At 40.1% G+C, this 20,375-nt stretch overlaps 1 protein-coding gene across 4 annotated transcripts; it reads left to right on the forward strand.

The window, feature by feature from the left end:
• Nucleotides 1-1,190: 1,190 nt before the first annotated feature.
• On the forward strand, nucleotides 1,191-14,495 carry LOC131300741 (dihydrofolate synthetase). Of its 4 annotated transcripts, none has more exons than XM_058326714.1 (12): nucleotides 1,191-1,502; nucleotides 1,600-1,973; nucleotides 8,483-8,580; nucleotides 8,699-8,849; nucleotides 9,448-9,510; nucleotides 9,739-9,900; nucleotides 11,776-11,967; nucleotides 12,067-12,166; nucleotides 12,410-12,541; nucleotides 12,702-12,833; nucleotides 13,270-13,557; nucleotides 14,107-14,495. In XM_058326714.1, exons 2-12 carry the CDS (start codon nucleotides 1,680-1,682, stop codon nucleotides 14,112-14,114), a joined length of 1,620 nt encoding a protein of 539 aa, XP_058182697.1. In that variant the 5' UTR covers nucleotides 1,191-1,502; nucleotides 1,600-1,679; the 3' UTR covers nucleotides 14,115-14,495. The 4 variants fall into 4 exon arrangements, with proteins under 4 accessions (XP_058182697.1, XP_058182698.1, XP_058182695.1 ...); XM_058326715.1 differs by lacking the exon at nucleotides 14,107-14,495 and adding an exon at nucleotides 13,678-13,817; XM_058326712.1 differs by lacking the exon at nucleotides 14,107-14,495 and having other exon boundaries at nucleotides 13,270-13,817.
• The last annotated feature ends 5,880 nt before the right edge of the window (nucleotides 14,496-20,375 follow it).

A 20,375-nucleotide genomic window follows, 5' to 3' on the forward strand; every position in this document is an offset into this window, starting at 1 on the left:
TAATGCTAAAAATATCCTTGGCGGGTATTAATTATCAAAACATGTTGTTAGCCGTCATTTTCCAAAAAAAAAAAACCTTCTCAAACCAGAGGCAGTAGGGCCGGTCCAGGTATAAGCCCAGCAGCTCTTTGGGCTTGGACGCCCCCTTGGGCTAGAGTGACCCGAAATTATTTTAGGTAAACCGAAAAAAAAATTATAAAAAGGCCCGGTCCAAGGAATTTATTATTTTTTTTAAAGCACAGGGCAAAGACCAAAGATTCTCAGTGGCAACAATGGTATTTGAAAAAGTAGAAGGGTTATTGTGCAATAAAAACTACTATAATTGTTTTCGTCCCCAAAACAAACGTTACTCCCACGGTCGACCCATTTGCAACAACTATTGAACCGGCGACCACTACGACGCCTCCCCTATCATCGAAGGTCGAAATCTTAAAGCTATTAGGCTTTATTCGAAACTGGTAAATGACTCATTCCCTCCACTAATCTTTCCTATTTTCTGTTTCTCCATTTTCTTTCATTTTAGTACAAGGAAAAATTTAAAATCAGCCCATTGGGCTGACAATAAAAAGTGTGAATGTGTATTAAAAAGTATAAAAATATATATAGAAATATGTGTTTTCCTTATTCTCTTGTGTGCTTATTGTCAACCCACTGGGCTGACCCCAAAAAGAGAACCTTATCCTCAAATTAGAACTGTTCGAAAATTTGGACTTTTGAAAACCTTTACATGGATGAAGGCATTGTTGTATCTTTTTGCTTTGCATTTGTATCCTAGCTACTTGCTTTCCTAAAATTAGGGCTTTTTGGAACCTAGAATTGTTATACAAAGCTAGCTCAATTGTTGGCTATCTGATAATAATGATTCAGTTTTTCCTAACTTTTCCATTTGATTCAAAGGCTGAATACAACGAAACATGGTACATAAGAATTTGGGTAACTATGATAGTTCATATAAATAACATAAAATAACAGTTCAAATATTTATGGAGAATATATTTTTTTTTTGGAGAAAGGCAGAATTTTATAAAAGGGACCAAGCCCATAACCTCAAGGAAAATCTTGAGAAAAGAAAACAGTCAAAACCAACCGGAAACTTATGGAGAATATTTTATAAACCCTAGTTCATATAAAACTGGATAAACCCCAGTTCAGTTTAATATTTTATGTTTAATATTCTCCAACTCTATGATAAACCCTAGTTCATATAAATAACATAGGAGAAAACTTACATAAAACTGGATTTTCTTCTCTCTCTCTCTGCCCAAAAAAATCACCTTGTTTATGCTCTCTTTAGAACTTGAGCAAAAGTGGGAGAAGAGAAAAGACAGGAAAATGAAAGTGAAATGAGAGGCATATTATACCGTGCACAATGCTAAATTTTTCTATTTTCCTTCCTTTCCTTTTCCTTTCTACAACTTCCAAACTTTTCCACCAAACCAAGAGGGTCAGAGGAGAGGCCTGGCTGCTGTTGATCCTGTTGTGACGATGAATAGCGTATCAGGGTAAATTACAGTAACCCCCTCAACTATTACCCATTTCCAAGTTGCCTCCTTAATGTCTCAACTCAAACACTTAACCCCTCAATGTATTCGTTTTTAGCAATTGATCATGGAAAATTAGAAATCAACGAGGTGCCGTAAAAAAGAGGACAGGATTTTCCCGAGCTAAGGGAGAAGATAATGAAATTGAACAAATTTCTCAGTCGACTCTCCTCCATCTGCACTCCCAGGTGCCCTCCGGTTTCCGCAACTGCTTCAATCGCTAGCAGCAATCTAAGACTGTACCGATACTTCAGCGCAACCTCCGGCGACGACTCAGAACTGAAGGAGTTGACGGATTACTTGAACAATTTGAAAAACTATGAGAAATCCGGCGTCCCCAGAGGCGCGGGAACAGATTCCGAGGAAGGGTTCGATCTCGGAAGGATGACAAGGTTAATGGAATTACTCGGAAACCCTCAATCCAACTTCAAGGTCCGGTTTTTATCTTCCTTTGCATTTTTATTCACTTGGGCTCCGTCAAGTTTTTGTTTTTATTTTCGGGTAGTAGGAAAGTTTATTTATTTTTTAATGCGGTGTCTCGGGCCAACTTGTGCCAACCTCGTACTAATGCCTATAGCCTCTTTTTTGGCCAAGAGCCCAAGAGTTGTTGGCAAGGGGATTGTACTTGAGACCTTAGATGGAGCAAAAGTTAGTAGGGATAGTTGTGGATTCGCGTTTCTAACTTTTCCATTAGGATTAGCTTAACGTACAAGTTTTTGCGGGAATTTTATTTCTACACTAGTTTCTACGTAATTAAACTACTACTACTTTTCAATTTTCTTTTAAATTTGTAATATCAAATGAAGGCATGAAGGTTTTGCTTCTCATGTACTATAATTTTATCAGGAATATTTTTCCTGCACAAATTTCTTGACAAGTGAATGGGCGCCTGGGGTTTTGTTTGGTTGTGGAGAAAATGAAGGAAAGGGGTGGAAGATTACAAATCTCATGTTTTTGTTGCTGAGACTGAGAGAGTGCAGTGAAATCAAGATGTCTCAGTTGTAGTTTATTTTTGTTAAGTTAAAGTGTGACTTCGGTATGTTGACAATTGGCATCAATTCTCCACATGGGCTGCTGAGAGGTGCAGCCTTTGTTGAACCACATGGGCTGCTGAGAGGTGCAGCCTTTGTTGAAAATGGCATGACAGCCATTCTTTGAATGGCCTATAAATGGAGACCCTTTGGCTCAAAGTTTTGTATCAGAAATCAGAGAGAAGAGAGTGATACACGAGTAGATTGTGAGGCAATACTGTGTGAGTCTGAGTGATTGTTGTAATCCTCCTCCAGTAAATATAGTGAATCCGCTGCCCCTCCGTGGATGTACCCGATTATTGGGGAACCACGTAAATCCTTGTGTTTCTCTGTGTTGTGTGTTTGTGTTTGCTTGGTTTGACTCTGGTTTAGCACTACAATTGGTATCAGAGCAGTGTAGTGGCAACCAAGAACACAAAACACCATTGTTGTCTCTGTTTCAGGGTCTCTGTCCGAAAATCACAACACGGATTTCTGATCCTCCACTCAGTTTGAGCACTGAGTCTCGTGCATCTCATCGAGACGATTCCAACGCACCAAGGCCCGTCGTTAACAGAGGTCCACAGTAGCCACACGGTCCGTTCGACGGAGTTGCGTGTACAACGAGTTCTGTCCAGAAATCGCAGAACTGGAAAGTGATCGAAAAATAGATCTGATCATTAAGTCTTGTGCACCTCGGCGAGACGATCTCGGAACAGCCATCGCCGTCGTCGTTCTTTGTCGGAGCAAGCCGCACCTGCAGTTTGAAGTTGGAGCCAGAACAGTGCGTGCTTAAAGGAAAAGAATAAGAACAGTGGGTCTTATCTTTTGTTTTTCTTTTATATATCTGAAGAAGATGGTTCTGTGAACGTGGGGTCAATTTTCTTGGGAGAAGGAAATTATCCCCTGCCTCTCAAAAGGAAAAAAGGTCTAGCCAACTTTTAGTTTCCTTGTTGACTTGGTTCACGTTTGACTAAGTCAAACAGAGGATTTTTTGGTTGCACCAGTAGCTTTGTGGTCCATTTTCAGTTCCGTTCAGCCCACACCCAGTCCAGCTCAGAGCGGTTTTCACACCGTCTCGTCGATCTGGATCCAACGCCGCACTCCGTTTTCCGCAACTCAGCTTTGACATTGGTGTTTTGTCCGTTGGTTGGCTAAAAAGCGCCGTTTTTTTGGTGTTTTTGTGCACCGGATATTCACGTGGGTGGAGTTTAAGGAGTTCTAATGGCGGAAGAAGAGTTTAAGGAGACCTCGGAAGTTTCTTCTTCTGCAGAGAAGAATACCGAGCATCCCAAGGGCACTTCGAACAATTATGGGCAAAGGAATACGGTTTCCAATGCTAAGTTCGAGGTGGAGAAATTTGACGGAACAAGTAACTTCGGCATGTGGCAATGCGAAGTTTTGGATGTTCTGTATCAACAGGAGTTGGATATTACGTTAGAGGAGAGGCCGAACGACATTTCAGACAAGGATTGGATAAAGCTTAATCGCCAAGCTTGTGGCACCATCAGACTTTGTCTTACGAAGGATCAGAAATACTTCGTGATGAAGGAAACGTTAGCTAAAGAGCTATGGGAGAAATTGGAAAACAAGTACATGACGAAGAGTATTGAGAATCGGTTGTATCTCAAGAAGAAGCTCTACGGGTTCCAGTACGTGCAAGGTACGACTATGAACCAACACTTGAACAATTTCAATAAGATTTTGGCTGATTTGCAAAATCTAGACGTTTCCATAGAAGATGAGGATAAAGCTTTACTGTTGTTAAATTCATTGCCTGATACTTATGATCATTTGACTACTACTTTATTGTACGGTAAAGAAGAAATCAAGTTTAATGACGTTTCAAATGCTTTGATGAATAACGAGGTACGGAAGAGGGATCAGCAAGCTCACCGTGACCCGTCCGCATCAGCTTTGACAACAAGAGGCAGAACCGACACTAGGAGGACTGGTGGTGGAGGGCGAAGGAGGTCTCGCTCAAAATCAAGGGGGAAGTCTGTAGAGAGAAGATTGGGGAAAGACGAGTGTGCCCTTTGTCGTCAAAAGGGGCACTGGAAGAAAGACTGTCCGAACAAACAACCAGCTGCAAATGTTGCAGAGGAGACAGAGGATGATCTAGAGTCAGCATTATTAGTTTCATCATCACCTGACCATTCAGATGAGTGGATACTAGATTCGGGATGTTCCTACCACATGTGTCCCAACAGGGACTGGTTCTCGAGTTTTCAAGATCTCGATGGAGGAGTTGTTTTGCTAGGCGATAACACCGCTTGCAAAGTCCAAGGGATAGGTTCAATCCGTTTGAAGTTGCATGATGGGACGATTAGGGTGCTAACAGACGTTCGATATGTTCCGGACTTGAAGAAGAATCTCATTTCGCTTGGAGCCTTTGATGTGAAAGGATACAAGATTACGATGATGGGTGGAGTGCTAAAGATAGTTCGAGGGGCGCTCATTGTCTTGAAAGGTAGCCGAAAAGGAAACTTGTATTTCCTAGACGGTTGCGCAGTCACAGGGAGAGTGACCGTTACTACTAGCTCAGACGAAGACGATGCATCCAAGCTATGGCACATGCGTTTAGGGCATGCTGGCGAGAAGGCCTTACAGGGTTTAGTAAGGCAAGGCTTGTTGAAAGGGGCCAAGACAGGGAAAGTTGGCTTCTGTGAGCATTGTATATTGGGCAAACAAACTCGAGTCAAGTTTGGCACTGGAGTTCACCGCACAGAGGGGATTCTTGACTATGTTCATTCAGATGTTTGGGGGCCGACCAAAAATGTAACTTTGGGAGGCAAACGATGGTTCGTGACATTTATTGATGATTTCTCCAGACGTGTCTGGGTTTATACCATGAGGCACAAGTATGAGGTCCTTCCAATCTTCCTTCAGTGGAAGAAAATGATGGAGACGCAGACAGGAAGGAAAATCAAGAAGCTGAGGTCAGATAACGGTGGCGAGTACAAGTCAGATCCTTTTCTCCAAGTCTGTCGGGAGGAGGGGATAGTCAGACACTTCACAGTTGCGGGGACGCCGCAGCAGAATGGAGTAGCAGAGCGCATGAATCGTACTTTGGTGGAGAAAGTTCGGTGCATGTTGTCAAATGCCGGGCTTAGCAAGGCGTTCTGGGGTGAGGCTCTCAAATATGCCTCCCATCTTGTCAACCGTTTACCGTCAGCAGCAATCGGAGGGAAAACTCCGATGGAGGTATGGTTTGAGAAACCAGTTACAGATTATGATTCATTACATGTTTGGGGTTGTTCTGCTTACTATCATGTAACTGAGTCCAAGTTAGATCCACGAGCCAAGAAAGCTGTTTTCTTGGGTTTCACTTCAGGTGTTAAGGGATACAGGCTCTGGTGTCCCGAGTCCAGGAAGGTGATTCTAAGTAGGGATGTTACTTTCGACGAATCTGCTATGTTACAGCAGGTTCCTTCCAAGGAGAATGTGGAGCCGAATGCCCAGCAGCAGGTGGAGCATTCAGAACAGGCGGAGGTTGAGACTCCCCTTGTTCCAGCCAAGACTGTTCAGACAGTCAGCCGTCCTGAGGATCAACCCGTTGATCAGGATGTCATTATTGAAGAGGAGGCTTCATTACAGGAAATACCACAGCAGCCAGAATCCATTGCAACCAGCAGACCGAGGCGAGAAATCCGGAAACCTGCTCGATATGCTGATACAGTAGCTTATGCACTTCCAGTGACAGACGATGATGTCCCCTCCACTTACCGGGAGGCAGTGCAGTGTACAGATAGTAACAAGTGGAAAGAGGCGATGGATGAGGAGATGGGTTCACTCTCCAAGAATCAGACATGGGATTTGGTTCAACTTCCCAAGGGCAAGAAATCTATTGGCTGCAAGTGGGTTTATGCGAAGAAGGAAGGTACAGGATCTGAGAAAGTCAGGTTCAAAGCAAGATTGGTAGCCAAGGGTTACGCACAGACAGAGGGGATCGACTACAACGAGGTGTTCTCCCCTGTCGTCAAACATTCGTCGATCAGGATCTTGCTTGCATTGGTAGCACAGTTTGACCTTGAGTTAGCCCAACTCGATGTCAAGACCGCTTTTCTACACGGAGATCTGGATGAGGAGATCTATATGGGTCAACCAGATGGTTACAGAATTGCAGGAAAGGAGAATTGGGCTTGTAAACTGAAGAAGTCGCTATACGGGTTGAAACAGTCGCCGAGACAGTGGTACAAGCGCTTCGATCGGTTTATGATGGAGCAGGGGTACACAAGAAGTCACTTTGACCATTGTGTTTACTTCTGCAAACTCCCGGATGGATCATTTGTCTATTTGCTCTTATATGTAGATGACATGCTGATTGCATGTAAGAGCAAGGTGGAGATTGACAGACTGAAGGCTCAACTCAGTAAGGAGTTTGACATGAAGGATCTCGGGGAGGCAAAGAAAATACTCGGCATGGAAATTCAGCGGGACAAGGCGAAAGGCACAGTTTGTTTGACTCAGACGCAGTATCTGAAGCGAGTGTTGCAGAGATTTGGGATTGACAGGAAAGCCAAACCTGTCAGTACACCTTTGGCCGCTCATTTTAAACTTAGTGCATCGATGTCGCCGCAGAAGGAAGACGAACGGAAGCAAATGGCTCAGGTTCCTTATGCCAATGCTGTGGGAGCTTTGATGTATGCTATGGTTTGTACGAGGCCGGACATTTCACATGCAGTTAGCATGGTCAGTCGATACATGCACAATCCAGGGAAAGAGCACTGGCAGGCTGTGAAATGGATTCTACGGTATTTTCAGGGTACTGTGGATGTTGGATTGAAGTACGAGAGAAACAGAAAACTTGGTCAGCATTTGGTTGGTTACGTGGATTCCGATTATGCTGGTAACCTAGATAAGCGACGGTCGACTACAGGGTATGTGTTTACACTTGCTGGAGGGCCAATCAGTTGGAGGTCAACGTTACAGTCAACGGTGGCTTTGTCTACTACAGAGGCAGAGTATATGGCAGTGACAGAGGCTTTCAAGGAAGCTATTTGGGTACATGATTTGATTGAGGACTTGGGAATTGTTCAAGAAAACGTGGAGGTTTTTTGTGACAGTCAGAGTGCCATCTGTTTGGCGAAAAACCAGGTTCACCATTCCCGCACCAAGCATATCGATGTTCGGTTTCATTTCATCAGGGAGATTGTAGAGGAAGGGGATGTTCTTCTTCAGAAGATTCCGACTGCAGATAACCCTGCGGATATGCTCACCAAAGTAGTTACAGGGATCAAGTTCCAACATTGCTTGGACTTGATCAACATCTCTCGAGCAGTGCGCGCCTAAGGGCGCAGAGGGGCAGTGTTGTGTGTTGGGGGCAACATCGGACCTTTGGAGAATTGTCGTCAAGGTGGAGATTGTTGACAATTGGCATCAATTCTCCACATGGGCTGCTGAGAGGTGCAGCCTTTGTTGAACCACATGGGCTGCTGAGAGGTGCAGCCTTTGTTGAAAATGGCATGACAGCCATTCTTTGAATGGCCTATAAATGGAGACCCTTTGGCTCAAAGTTTTGTATCAGAAATCAGAGAGAAGAGAGTGATACACGAGTAGATTGTGAGGCAATACTGTGTGAGTCTGAGTGATTGTTGTAATCCTCCTCCAGTAAATATAGTGAATCCGCTGCCCCTCCGTGGATGTACCCGATTATTGGGGAACCACGTAAATCCTTGTGTTTCTCTGTGTTGTGTGTTTGTGTTTGCTTGGTTTGACTCTGGTTTAGCACTACACGGTATTTGTTTTTGTCAGTAATCGAAGTTGTGGAATTGAGAATTCTTGTCAATCTAATTTCATATTCATAATCTGGGTTTTCTCAATTCTGCATTTGCTCAGTTTTGTTTTTCTGGTATGTGATCAAAGTATCTGGTTTTACATGACTCCACTTGTTTGTTAGTCATTTTTTAACTTGCCACAAATGAATTCCAGTCCGTTCACATTGCTGGCACTAAAGGAAAAGGATCAACTGCTGCATTCCTCTCCAACATTTTACGAGCTGAAGGTTATTCTGTTGGCTGCTATACAAGGTATCATTGTCTAATTTGTCTTTACTTTACAGGTTGCTCTGGTTTTCCGAAGCATTTTCCCATTTGCATGATAAAAAATGATTTTTTTTCGTCATCAGGATTTGTTTTCTTTGTTCAGCCCACATATTCAGACCATCAGAGAACGCATATCAGTTGGAAGATCTGGTGAGCCAGTATCAGTGAAGGCATTGAATTCACTGTTTCAAAGGATTAAAAATGTTCTTGACCAGGCTGTGCAATTTGAAAGTGGACGTCTCAGTCATTTTGAGGTAATTAGTTGTTTACATCCATAGCAGTATCAGTGTTAGTTGTAAAATATACAATTACATAGAATGTAAGCTAAGAAAATTTGTGAATGGTCTAAGAGAAACTTAGTAACCAACAGTTTTTCATTACATATCCCTTGAGGCTTGAAGCAATCGTTTGTTTCAAGTTCCTCAAAACCACAGTTGAAATTATATATCTTGGTTAATTAGCTTGACTTCCCTTCTTTTTGGTGCACTCCCTTTGCTTCTCAAAATTTCATCTGGTTGCACTGCCATCCATCGTAGTACTAAGTATAATTTGCGTTTAAGCGACTCTATGTATAGAAAGTATAAATTGGCTGTTATGTGCACCCTAGGTTCTTTGCACTTTCCCCACTACCCCTCACTTGATTCGACAGTTCCCCCAATAGAACCACCTACTCCCGTATTCCCTCTCCCTCTCCCTGTCTTCTGTGAGTCATGTTGATATTCTCAATTTTTTGAGTATTTTTTTTCTTTTGTCTATTTAGATTGTCTCCTATAAACTAGATCTAGCATTAATGCTACTGGTGTATTTGCTTCCATTTTGTTAATTCCTTTTGTTCTTGCCATACAATTTCAGGTTTTCACTGCAATAGCATTCAGGTTATTTGCTCAAGAGAAAGTAGATATTGCAGTTATTGAGGTTTAACATCTTTCCCTATATCTCTCTAAAGAAACTTTAACTTCTTTACATGACACTACTGGGTGGAATATACCCCCTTTCATGGCATTCTTCAATGAAGTAACATAGCGAACTGTGGATCTCAATAATCTAGTGAGGTCTTGTAGTGTTTCTTTTGTTAAATTTGAATGTTTACAAAGAGTGAAAGGCCAAACTTCGGCTAAAGATTATCTTTTTCCGTTTCAATAGGCTGGATTGGGTGGAGCACGGGATGCAACAAATGTTATCTCTAGTTCTGATCTTGCTGTTGCAATCATAACAACAGTTGGTGCCGAACATCTGGATGCACTTGGGGGTTCTTTGGAAAGCATTGCAATAGCAAAATCAGGAATAATCAAACATGGCCGTCCAGTTTGGTGGTTCTTCCTAAATATTCGTACTGAATATGCGTCTTGTTCATTATGCTAATTCTAACTTCCATTAAAAAAAAAAACTTCCATTCTAATTGCACTTTGCCTTCAATTCTCCATTATTGCAACTTGGACTTTGCATGTTTTGGTCAGCTTCAACTTTGCATGGTACACTTGTGTTACAGTGTGTGTAGAGTAACTTGGTTATGGGCCTTATGGATATGGGACTCCCACCTATCGGTTATATCGCCAAACATCCAATGCGACCAATTCATACTACATGATTTCTTCAGTGGTCAATGAAACCTGTTACTAATTAATTATCCACCGCCTTTGTATCCCCGGTAAGACATTGTAGTATTTTCTAATGGATTTGATGGCCCTTGGTTGCGGAATTGGAATAGACTTTTTTGCAACTTTGGAAATCAATAGTCTGTTGCGCATAGGTTGCAGTCCAGTCGAGGTCCCTAAATGATGCTGGACTTGTCTGGCTATTATTTGAAATCGGCTTGGAGTAGGCTTTTGTAGGTCAACTTGAGTTTTAAAGACTGACAAGGCCACATATGCGTACCTGTAATGTCACGTCATTGTCTTTTCTGGTTTTCTTTGTTTCCAATTAGCTGTGAACTGCAGTCCATGTGGAGAATCGCTTTTGCATACGTGGTGTTGTACCCTTTTGCAGCTGCACCATATTATTGCTACCATACTCCCACTTGCTGAATGTCTATGCTGATCTGATTGTGGTTTTAGGTGGCCAGCATGTTGACGAGAGGATGTTTAGAGTGGGAGATGTGATACGGGCTAGTTAGATATGTGAATGCCATGCATTGCTAGTTGTTGGTGTGTGAATACTCTCTTCTGTATTTGTGGTGGTTTTAGTGACAGTGTTGCCAAGAAGACCGAGTTTATAAAAATCATAGGCTACACATTTGCCTGGGATTGCCTCATAAGACAAGTGAATCGAACATGGTCACGTTTGGAAGGTTGAAGTTAGAACTTGGCTCGATTAGCTATTAAGGCTTGAGGATTCATAGAAAGCACGACCTTGGTAAAGAAAAGACAAGAAAAGCTTAATATTTAGGAGTCCGTTATTTTTTATTGTGAACTCAAGCAACCTTTATCCAGCTCCTCTTGGATCATTTACGGCCTTGGGAAGAATGCAATAGCTTGCTAATGGTGGTCTTGGTGTGGAGTATTAGTTGTGGCTGTAGGGTGGAGGCTCCAATTTGTGGCATTTCTGAATGCAGAAGTGGAGAGGAAAATGTGAAGATAACAACCTTTCCGATAAAGGGAAAATGGTTGAAGGCCTAAAGTGAGGGAACTTTTCTCTCAATTCATGTCTTTCTGTTTAGTGATTCCTTCTTCCAATCCCTAATCGTTTAAAATGAAATAATCAGGAATTCAGGACTTTTTCTCTTCTATATTCTATAGAAACGGGTACTCCTGCGGGTAACCAAGCTGAAGGCAAAATTTCGTACTTAAGACCAATTGTAGGACCATTGTGTCCGAGCCATTAGTCCCAAAAGGGAATCGATCAGTTAGCTATTCCCTACCTCTATTTGAATAATTGACAACAAATACAAAAGAAAAGGTATACAATCCTTGGCTGATCATCAGGGTGACCTTCCATGAGATTATAATTATCTATACCATACCGAGTTATTTGTAGTGTTATATTTGTTGCGTGCCAGGTAAAGATTTTGTTGTGAGTAGCATGTATCATAGTTTTATGTTTGCATGCTAATTGTAATCCAATAACCTTTGAACCGCCCAGTCTTGCTGGCCTTTAATTGTATAAGGTCCCACTGGTTTCGCATTCCCATTGTTTGGTTCTGGATGATCTAACTTAACAATGCTTCTTGGTTAATCTTTTCAGGTGGTTCTAGGAGGACCGTTCCTTCCACATATTGAGCATATTCTTCGTGACCAGGCATCCTCATTGTCTTCAACTGTACTATCTGCATGTGATCCTGGGAATAAAAGTGCTATAAGAGGGTTTAGCAAGTTATATGGTAAGCCTTGCCAATCCTGTGACATAGTGATTCAAATTGAGAAGGATTTTCAACTGGTACGCACTCGCGGCATTGGTTTTCTTTTGTTTTGTTTTTTGGTATTTGATATGTTTGGATATTATATGGACATGCACCTTCATCTTAAACTTATGCAGTTCATCGAGCTGTTTGATGTGAGACTCTCAATGCTTGGATCTCACCAACTTCAAAATGCTGCAACTGCCACTTGTGCATCTCTCTGCCTTCGTGATCAAGGTGCAGATCTTGTATATTTATATTCATTTTTTGTAATTCAAAGTTTCCAAGTACAGTAACTTAGTTTCCATCATGAATTCACCTCTTAAGAAAGATCTTTACTGTTGTATGGCACTATGAGCCTTGCTCTCGATAGGCAAAATAACGAAGAACATTTGTAGTCCAACCACAAGGGCTGGAAAATGCATCCTTGGTTGAATTAATTTCTAAAACTTTTTCTTGGCACTTTCCTGGGAGTTTCAGGTTTGAAAGTTTCAGATGGATCCATTCGCTCCGGTTTGGAGCACACATGTTTGCTTGGGAGAAGTCAGTTTTTAACATCTGAGGAAGCTGAGGCACTAGGACTGCATGGAGCCACTATATTGCTTGATGGAGGTTTGATGTCCAATTCCTTAATTTTTGCTAGTGCTTTATTATAAGCTGGACCTGTATAATCTGTATCTTGTGCTTGTCCACTAAGTATCCTCATTTGTCGATGTTCAACATTTATGTACGATTTCTTAGTACTAACTACTCTATTATCTTTGTCTTCCAGCACATACCAAGGAATCTGCGAGAGCTTTGGCAGATACAATTGAGATGACGTTTCCAAAGGCAAAATTGGTTCTTGTGGTTGCAATGGCAAGTGACAAAGATCATTCAGGCTTTGCCAGAGAACTACTTTCAGGTATGGCCCCCTTTTTGGCCTTCTCTGTGTTTGGTGTGATCATTTGTTTTGGTTGGGGATACGATAAAAGGGAAACACAATGATTTGGTAGAGCCTACTTTATCTATATGTCGCACCTTTGCAACCATGATGCTCTTTTAGATGATTAATACTCCCGTCGTTCAGAATTGCTGGTCCATGTTGCCATTTGGGATGTACTTAAAAGTCTTGGTCTGTATTTGGATCAAGTATTTGAGTAAGAAAAGGAAATATCCTTCAACTTTTCTATTTCCTTTAATACTTTTCCCTTGCCCGAATTCTTGCTTCAGATAAAACTCTAGTCTTATTTCGAAGTCAAAGCTTAAAGTTCTTTGATGGCTCACACTTGCAAGGGCTTTTTTCTTGCGTTCTTTTTTCCAAAAATAGGTCTAACTTTTGTTTTACCTCATTCCTTCAGCTAGAAAACTGGAGGCTGTATTTCTGACAGAAGTCGACATTGCTGGAGACAAGTCCCGAATGACTTCCGCATCTGTATTAAAAGATTGTTGGATCCAAGCTTCCAAAGAGGGAGGTGTTGATATTGTTGACAATGGTGTGGAAGACTTCCGTAGCTCATTGGATGATCAATCAGTTCACTCCGTAGTCAAACCAGAATGCAAAACTATATTAGCAACCGAGAGATCGTTAATGACCTCCATGAGGGTTGGAAATCAGATTCTCCAAGCAAGAATGGGGGATCAACCAGGTATTATTGTAGTTACTGGATCTTTGCACATTGTCTCATCAGTTTTACGTTTCATTCAACAATAAATTGAGTTCTTAAATCTGCTTTCCTCCATTTTGTTTTCCTCTTTTTTTGGCATAGGATTCTGAGTAAAAATTCATTGTGGATGGAATTTTGGAAGTGCAACTAGAAAGCTCTTGCTAGTTTATTTCCAAGTGTGGGGAAAGCAATTGAAACATGGCCACCATATTTATAATGTTCAGACCTTGACTTTGTGTGGCCCTTGCTGTTTGATGATTGATCGACTAGTTTTTTTTTTTTTTAAACAATCAAAATCAACTTGTGAGTTGCAAGGGATATAATCTGGTATAAGGGGTTGTCTTTCAAAACCAGTACTTCCCACCTCGATAAGTCATGGTACTAGCACAAAAAGATACTCCCCAACAAGGTTCCCAGGCGTTCAAAAAAAAAAAAAAAAAACTAGGCTCCCGCACATAGTAGCATTTTGAAAAGATAGTACATGTATACTTTTTTGATGGTGAGATCAATTTTCGTGATTAAAATTTGCAGGAAGTTAAAGACTACTCAAAACTCATGATGTCTTCATGGCCATATGGATGCAAATTTGGATAAAGACGTACTCAAAGCTATCTATTTTGAGTAGATTTTATGTGCATCATATGTTTTGAATACATCTGTGTTTGGACATGGTTGTCGTCAACACTATTAGGACATAAATGAACAGAGCAGTTAGAACAGTTCAGTGGGCCTGTATGGGAGTTGGACAATGCGCCATTGTAAAGCCCTGATTGTTGTTCCCAGACCAGTCCATTGGGTTTCAATTCGTTGACACCATTCCATGCTTGTGTCGGAGTCGCGTGCGTGTCTGAATCCTTTGAGAGATTACTTTCTATCCATAAAAAGAAAGAAAGAAAAGGAAGCTCTAAATTTTCATCTTCCCATTCTTTCTGGGCATACAACTGTACCCTCCTGTCGAAATTTCTTTGTATTACGTTCATGATCTTATATTCTGGATTAAAAGATCCGCACACCCGACAACATGAACCCCTTTCAGTCTTGCTTGACGCGTGAATCTTGCAATCGAGCTCTGTTCTACTTGTATACTTGAGGGTAACTTCTTGATCTAATTTTTTCACCAAAAGTGCAACATACACAACAATACTAAACACAATCTTTCACATATATGTAGGGCCCGTTCACACATATATGTTAGAGGTTGCATTTGGTGTGTGTACATGTGTGGGGCTCACATGTATGTAAGAGATTGTATTTGGATTGTTGTGTTCATAGCATTTTTGTTTTTTTGCAGCCAGAAATCCCTTCAAGAAAGGGGAAATGACGGTTCATAGACGTGTTTTGATAATTAATATCCGTCAAAAATATGCTGAGAACATTTGTTAATACTGAAAATATCCTTAACAGATATTAATTACCAAAACACATTTTTGACCTTCATTTTACCTCAAGAAAAATACCTTTAAGGTCAGTGTGACCCACCCTAAGGCCTAAAGGGACAAATACCTGCAATAATTTTCTCTTAATTGGGGGGGGGGGGGGGGGGGGGGCCACAATAGAAGAGGGCTTGCTACCACAATAAATTCATTGATCAGGGAAGAGGGCTGGCTGACATTGGTGGGCCAGTAGAATTCCGGCCAGAGGAATCCAGCAACAGCTCCCCAGAATACAGTCCGGAATTAGATTGATGGACTTTTGTACTTGTTGGTGCACTGCTAAGGAAACAGCACGACATGTCATTACAGTAGAAAAATGTCACCACCATTAATTAATCAAAAAGAGATTATAATATAGGCTCTACCAGCTCAATTGTACCTCGTCAGGATGTGTTTACTCCATTTAGGAGTACGTAACAGTAATAATTATGGCTAGCAACAACGTGCTGTGAGTTTTGGGACATGCGTGATTAATTTCATTGAAACGTATCGAAGAAATAGCTAGTTCAAAGTGGTTTAAGTATTTGGTTAGACTCCCAATCTAAGACTGTGACGAGATTTTCAAATTTTCAGGCTATACTTTGTGGATAGAAAATAGAAGGTTAGGAGAAAATGTTCGGAGAAGTCAATCGATATATAAGTTCCAGTATTGTTCTCTTCCATTTTTCGAAAATTGCTATATAAATCACCCTTTGAATTACATTTCAAAACACACGTGAGATGTGGTGAGATGCGATTTACGTTGGTTGTCTATATACACATAATTTTTTCACCAACGTAAAGCAAATCACAGGCATACATTAATAAACCATGATCACTAGTATATACGTACGTATCTCTCACTTAAAGTCACAATCACCATTCCAGAAAATTGAAACATAATATATGTTAGAATCTGTTACTCATTTCGATCTTATTCTGGCTTATTTAGTTAACCATTTCATATTCGTATTGGAAGTCACCTATTTATTTATTTTGTCCATACAACAAGACAATTCTGGGAAGCAATTTATTATAGGAAACAAAGAAGGGGCCGACAATTACCAGCATCGTTTCATTGTAGAGTAGCTTTAATCAGCCAATCACTATGCCGTGCTTCTTCACAAACTATGTTTTTTCTAGGCTTAGGCTCTGTTCTGTTGAGATTTTTATTTTTTAAGTACTTATTTTTCGCTTTACGAGACAGCTCATTCTCTCACGATACATCACATTTAATTAAAAAAATAAGTTAGTGGAACACCCTTATTGCCTTTGCCTAATTAAAAATGGCGTACATTTCTTGAACATTAATACGCCATTGGCTGCTCTCTCTCTCTCTCTCTCTCTCTCTCTCTCTCTCTGTATGTGAATAAAAAAATGTACTCGATTACTTTGTCCATATATACATGTTTAAGAAATTGTGTAACATGACAAATTGACAAGTATATCCTCCGGCCCTAGCTCCCTCAATGTTGGCTCAATTTTTCTACTATTTTCTGCTGTAGCTAGACACATAGGATAGGATATTCGCTTTGCTGAACAAAAGAACAAAATTTCGTGACATTATGCATGTATTCGTCCTCTTGTTTTGTATTGATAGGACATGACAACTCTCTTTAAAACCAAAAAGGAGAAAATTCCATTTGGTTCAAAACTTCAAACTGAAGGGTGCCCTGCCTGCATGTGCAACTGAAGTTCAATATTTATAACGGCAAATAGAAATGGACAGACTGGTCACTACATGTGCAGCTCCCAAAGGAATGGTATTCATAACAAAATTTAGAGCCCCAATATCACCAAATCCTCAAGTTTGAGTTAAAAATTTGGCCAAATTAAAGTTTGATTTGATATTGAGAACTCCAATGTGTGAGAACCCACTTGGGAATAAAGTCCCACATCGGTGGGTAAGTGGAAGTTGAAGCAATATACTGTATAAGTTAAGGCCGGCCAGCTACTGTATAACTTGAAGTTAACTTTTGAGCCACGTGGTTTGGCGAATGGTTAGTAGGTCAGTTGGAGTGGGTCGTTACAGTTGATATCAGAGCACAACCTTGGTTTACATGATGGAGGCCACCTCTAGAATCTGGTACGAGCACACTGATTGTGCTGTGCAGACTAAAGTGCCACACAATGAATACCAGGGGAAGGTTGCTGGGCCAATACAACGAGAACCTTGTAGCCAAGGTCCGAGATTGTGAGAACCCATTTGGGAATAAAGTCCCACATCGATTGGTGGGTAAGTGGAAGTTGAAGCAATATATAAGTTAAGGACGACCAACTACTATATAACTTGAGATTAACCTTTTGAGTAACGTGGTTAGGTGAATGATTAGTAGATTAATTGGATCGGGTCATTACACAATGACTATCATTAAGTGTTTCATCAATTCATTTCTAAAAATTCCTGCCTTTGTCCTAAATGGATGCCTAGAAAAGAAATTTGAATTTGATGAAACTTTTTATAATTAAAGAGTTGGAGATGGCCTTCATAATTGATGAGATTTTAGTTACTTTCATCTGTTCAAATGTTACTCAATGGAAAAAAGAAATCTTGCAAACCTACCCCATTTAATTAGTACGTAGAACTTAAAAATTCTGTTTCCTTTGGCTTGATTTGGTGTATCATAATTAGTATGGAGAAAGAATAGTCTTGTAAATTTCTCATAATAAGAACACACAATTGCATCTCTATAAAAAAAAGACTATGAAATTTATTTTCTTATCTAATAATCTACAAAATGTTTTTCAACCAACTGGAGCTAGCTCAATTGGCCATGACTCTTGTATCTCACTTATAGGTCAGTAGTTTAAATCTCCTCACTTGTGTGCCCTTAGAGCATCCACAGTGGAATAATCAAAAGTGGTCACATCATCTTTTGGTTATCCATTTAAGAGGTCGCTAAGGTTAGCAATGTAGATGTCCACAGTGGTATAATCAAAATTGAATAATCAAAACTTGCTACATTAGCTTTTCAACCTATAAAAATCTAAAAATTGTCACCATATAAAACAATTTAAAAAAAAATAGTTTTCAAACTAATAATAATAGGTTATTAGAAATAGAAAATAATTTTTTGAAAACTTTTGAAAAAAACACTTTTCGGAAAAAAATTTAAAAAACAGTTTTTGAAAAAAAAAAAGAGTTTTTTATTGTTTTTGTTAGAAAAACAAAAACTTCTTTTAAAGATAAGAGAGAGAAGGTTTGGTTATTGGTAAATGGCTGCTGGTTTTAATTATTCAAGGACTAAAATTTGATAAGTTACTAAGAGATTGTTAAGTTTGGTTATGCCACTGTGAGCATTTTGAGAAAACATTGCTAACTTTAACAACTCTATGGTTTTGGTTATTTCACTATGGATGCTCTTAGAGGAGCTTTTCCATTCTTTCTGTTGAAAAATGTATGCATTATAATTTGTGAAAATTTATATGCATCTCTATTAATTATTTTGATGATTAATTCAATGATATTTTTATTCGGCAAATACAAAATTATCGAAAAGTCGATTCCCGAATTAAATATTTTCGTGACCTTGAAATATAGCATAAAGTCTCTTGGATTCATGATTTATATTTACAAAGACTTTATTGAGCTCAATACATGCTTTAACGGTTTATTTAGATGAAATTGTGAGCCACAGGTTGACGAACCGGCTGACAAGCCGGCTGTCTGAACAGAAAGCTGTGACAACCGGACGACCACCCGGATGACCACTCTATCAAACGGCTAGTTTCCAACGGCTAGTTTCAAACGGCTAGTTTCCAACGGCTAGTTTTCAACGGCTAGTTTCAAACGGCTAGTTTCAAACGGCTAGTTTCCAACGGCTAGTTTCAAACGGCTAGTTTCCAACGGCTAGTTCCAACGGCTAGTTTCAAACGGCTAGTTTCCAACGGCTAGTTTCCAACGGCTAGTTTCAAACGGCTAGTTTCCAACGGCTAGTTTCAAACGGCTAGTTTCCAACGGCTAGTTCCAACGGCTAGGAAGCATATGGATGGCTATATAAGGCATCAAGAACTCATTAATGAGTACATACACAAGCTACAACATTCCATATTATTGCAAGAGCAAATTCTCAAAAGATCAAAGCCAAAAATTCTCATTGTTCTTCCACTTTCATATTATTCTTGAGAGAAAATTTGTACAAGTCGTGAGCGATAATTTTCATACCTTCTTCACATACTTGTAATTCCTAAGTGAGTGTTTGAGTCAAACACTTGAAAGCTTAGAAGACCAAATTCGGGTTGGAATTTGGGTGTTATTGTTTTTGAGAAGTTTTCGGAGAAAATTCTTGCGGTTGTGCTAGCTCCTCGGGAAAGCTAGAGGCATTCGGTTCTTGTAAGCACCCGCAAGACTTACAAGTTGTAATCTTTTAAAGATTAGTCTAACCTTCAAGTAATTGCTTGAGGAGAAGTGGAGTAGGGCCGGACCGTGGACAAATCCGGACCGAACCACTATAAACGGGTTCTATCTCTCTATCTCTCTATTTTGATTGCATACTTATTGTTTGCATATATTGTTAGAGATAAATTTTTATTGGTAATTATTACTAGCAATCCTATTCACCCCCCCTCTAGGTTGCATAATTTGGGTAACAATTGGTATCAGAGCCTCGGCTCTTGTTTGTAGATTTAACCATCTAAGAGTTAAGATCCATGGCAACCACTAGTAATGTTTCTTGTATCGAAGGTCAATCGTCCAATAGACCTCCCTTGTTCACCGGAGAAAATTACTCTCATTGGAAAAATAGAATGATGATCTTTATTCAATCCACGGATTATGATCTATGGAAAATTATCAAAAATGGTCCCATTATTCCTACTAAGAAAGTTGGAGAAAAGACTATGCCTAAACTAGATTATGAGTGGAGTCATTTGGAAAAGGCTTCAATAGAAAAGAACTATAGAGCTATGAACCTTCTTTTTTGTGCTATTACTCCCAATGAATATGATTGTGTTTCCGCATGTGAATCGGCTAAAGAAATATGGGATAAGTTAGAAATGTCACATGAAGGAGATAGTCAAGTTAAGGAGTCCAAAATTGATATTCTTGTGCATAGCTATGAGCTCTTCAAAATGAAACCGGATGAATCTATATCTCAAATGTTTGCTAGATTTGCTAGTATTACTAACGGTTTAAAAGCTCTTGGAAAGATTTACAGTCAATCCGAAATGACAAGGAAGGTGCTCCGTTCCATGCCAACCAATTGGGACACTACCACCTCCATCATCCTACAATCCAAAGATTTCTCAACATACACGATGGACAAGCTCATGGGATCTCTCATGACGGAGGAAATGCATCACAACCTCAAGGGTGAAAAAGAGAAGAAAGTTAAGGATCTTGCCTTCAAAAGTACAACAAGCAAATCAAAAAGCAAGGAGGATTCAAGC

The sequence above is a fragment of the Rhododendron vialii genome, chromosome 9a, assembly GCF_030253575.1.
Source record: "Rhododendron vialii isolate Sample 1 chromosome 9a, ASM3025357v1".
NCBI classification, from domain to species: domain Eukaryota; kingdom Viridiplantae; phylum Streptophyta; class Magnoliopsida; order Ericales; family Ericaceae; genus Rhododendron; species Rhododendron vialii.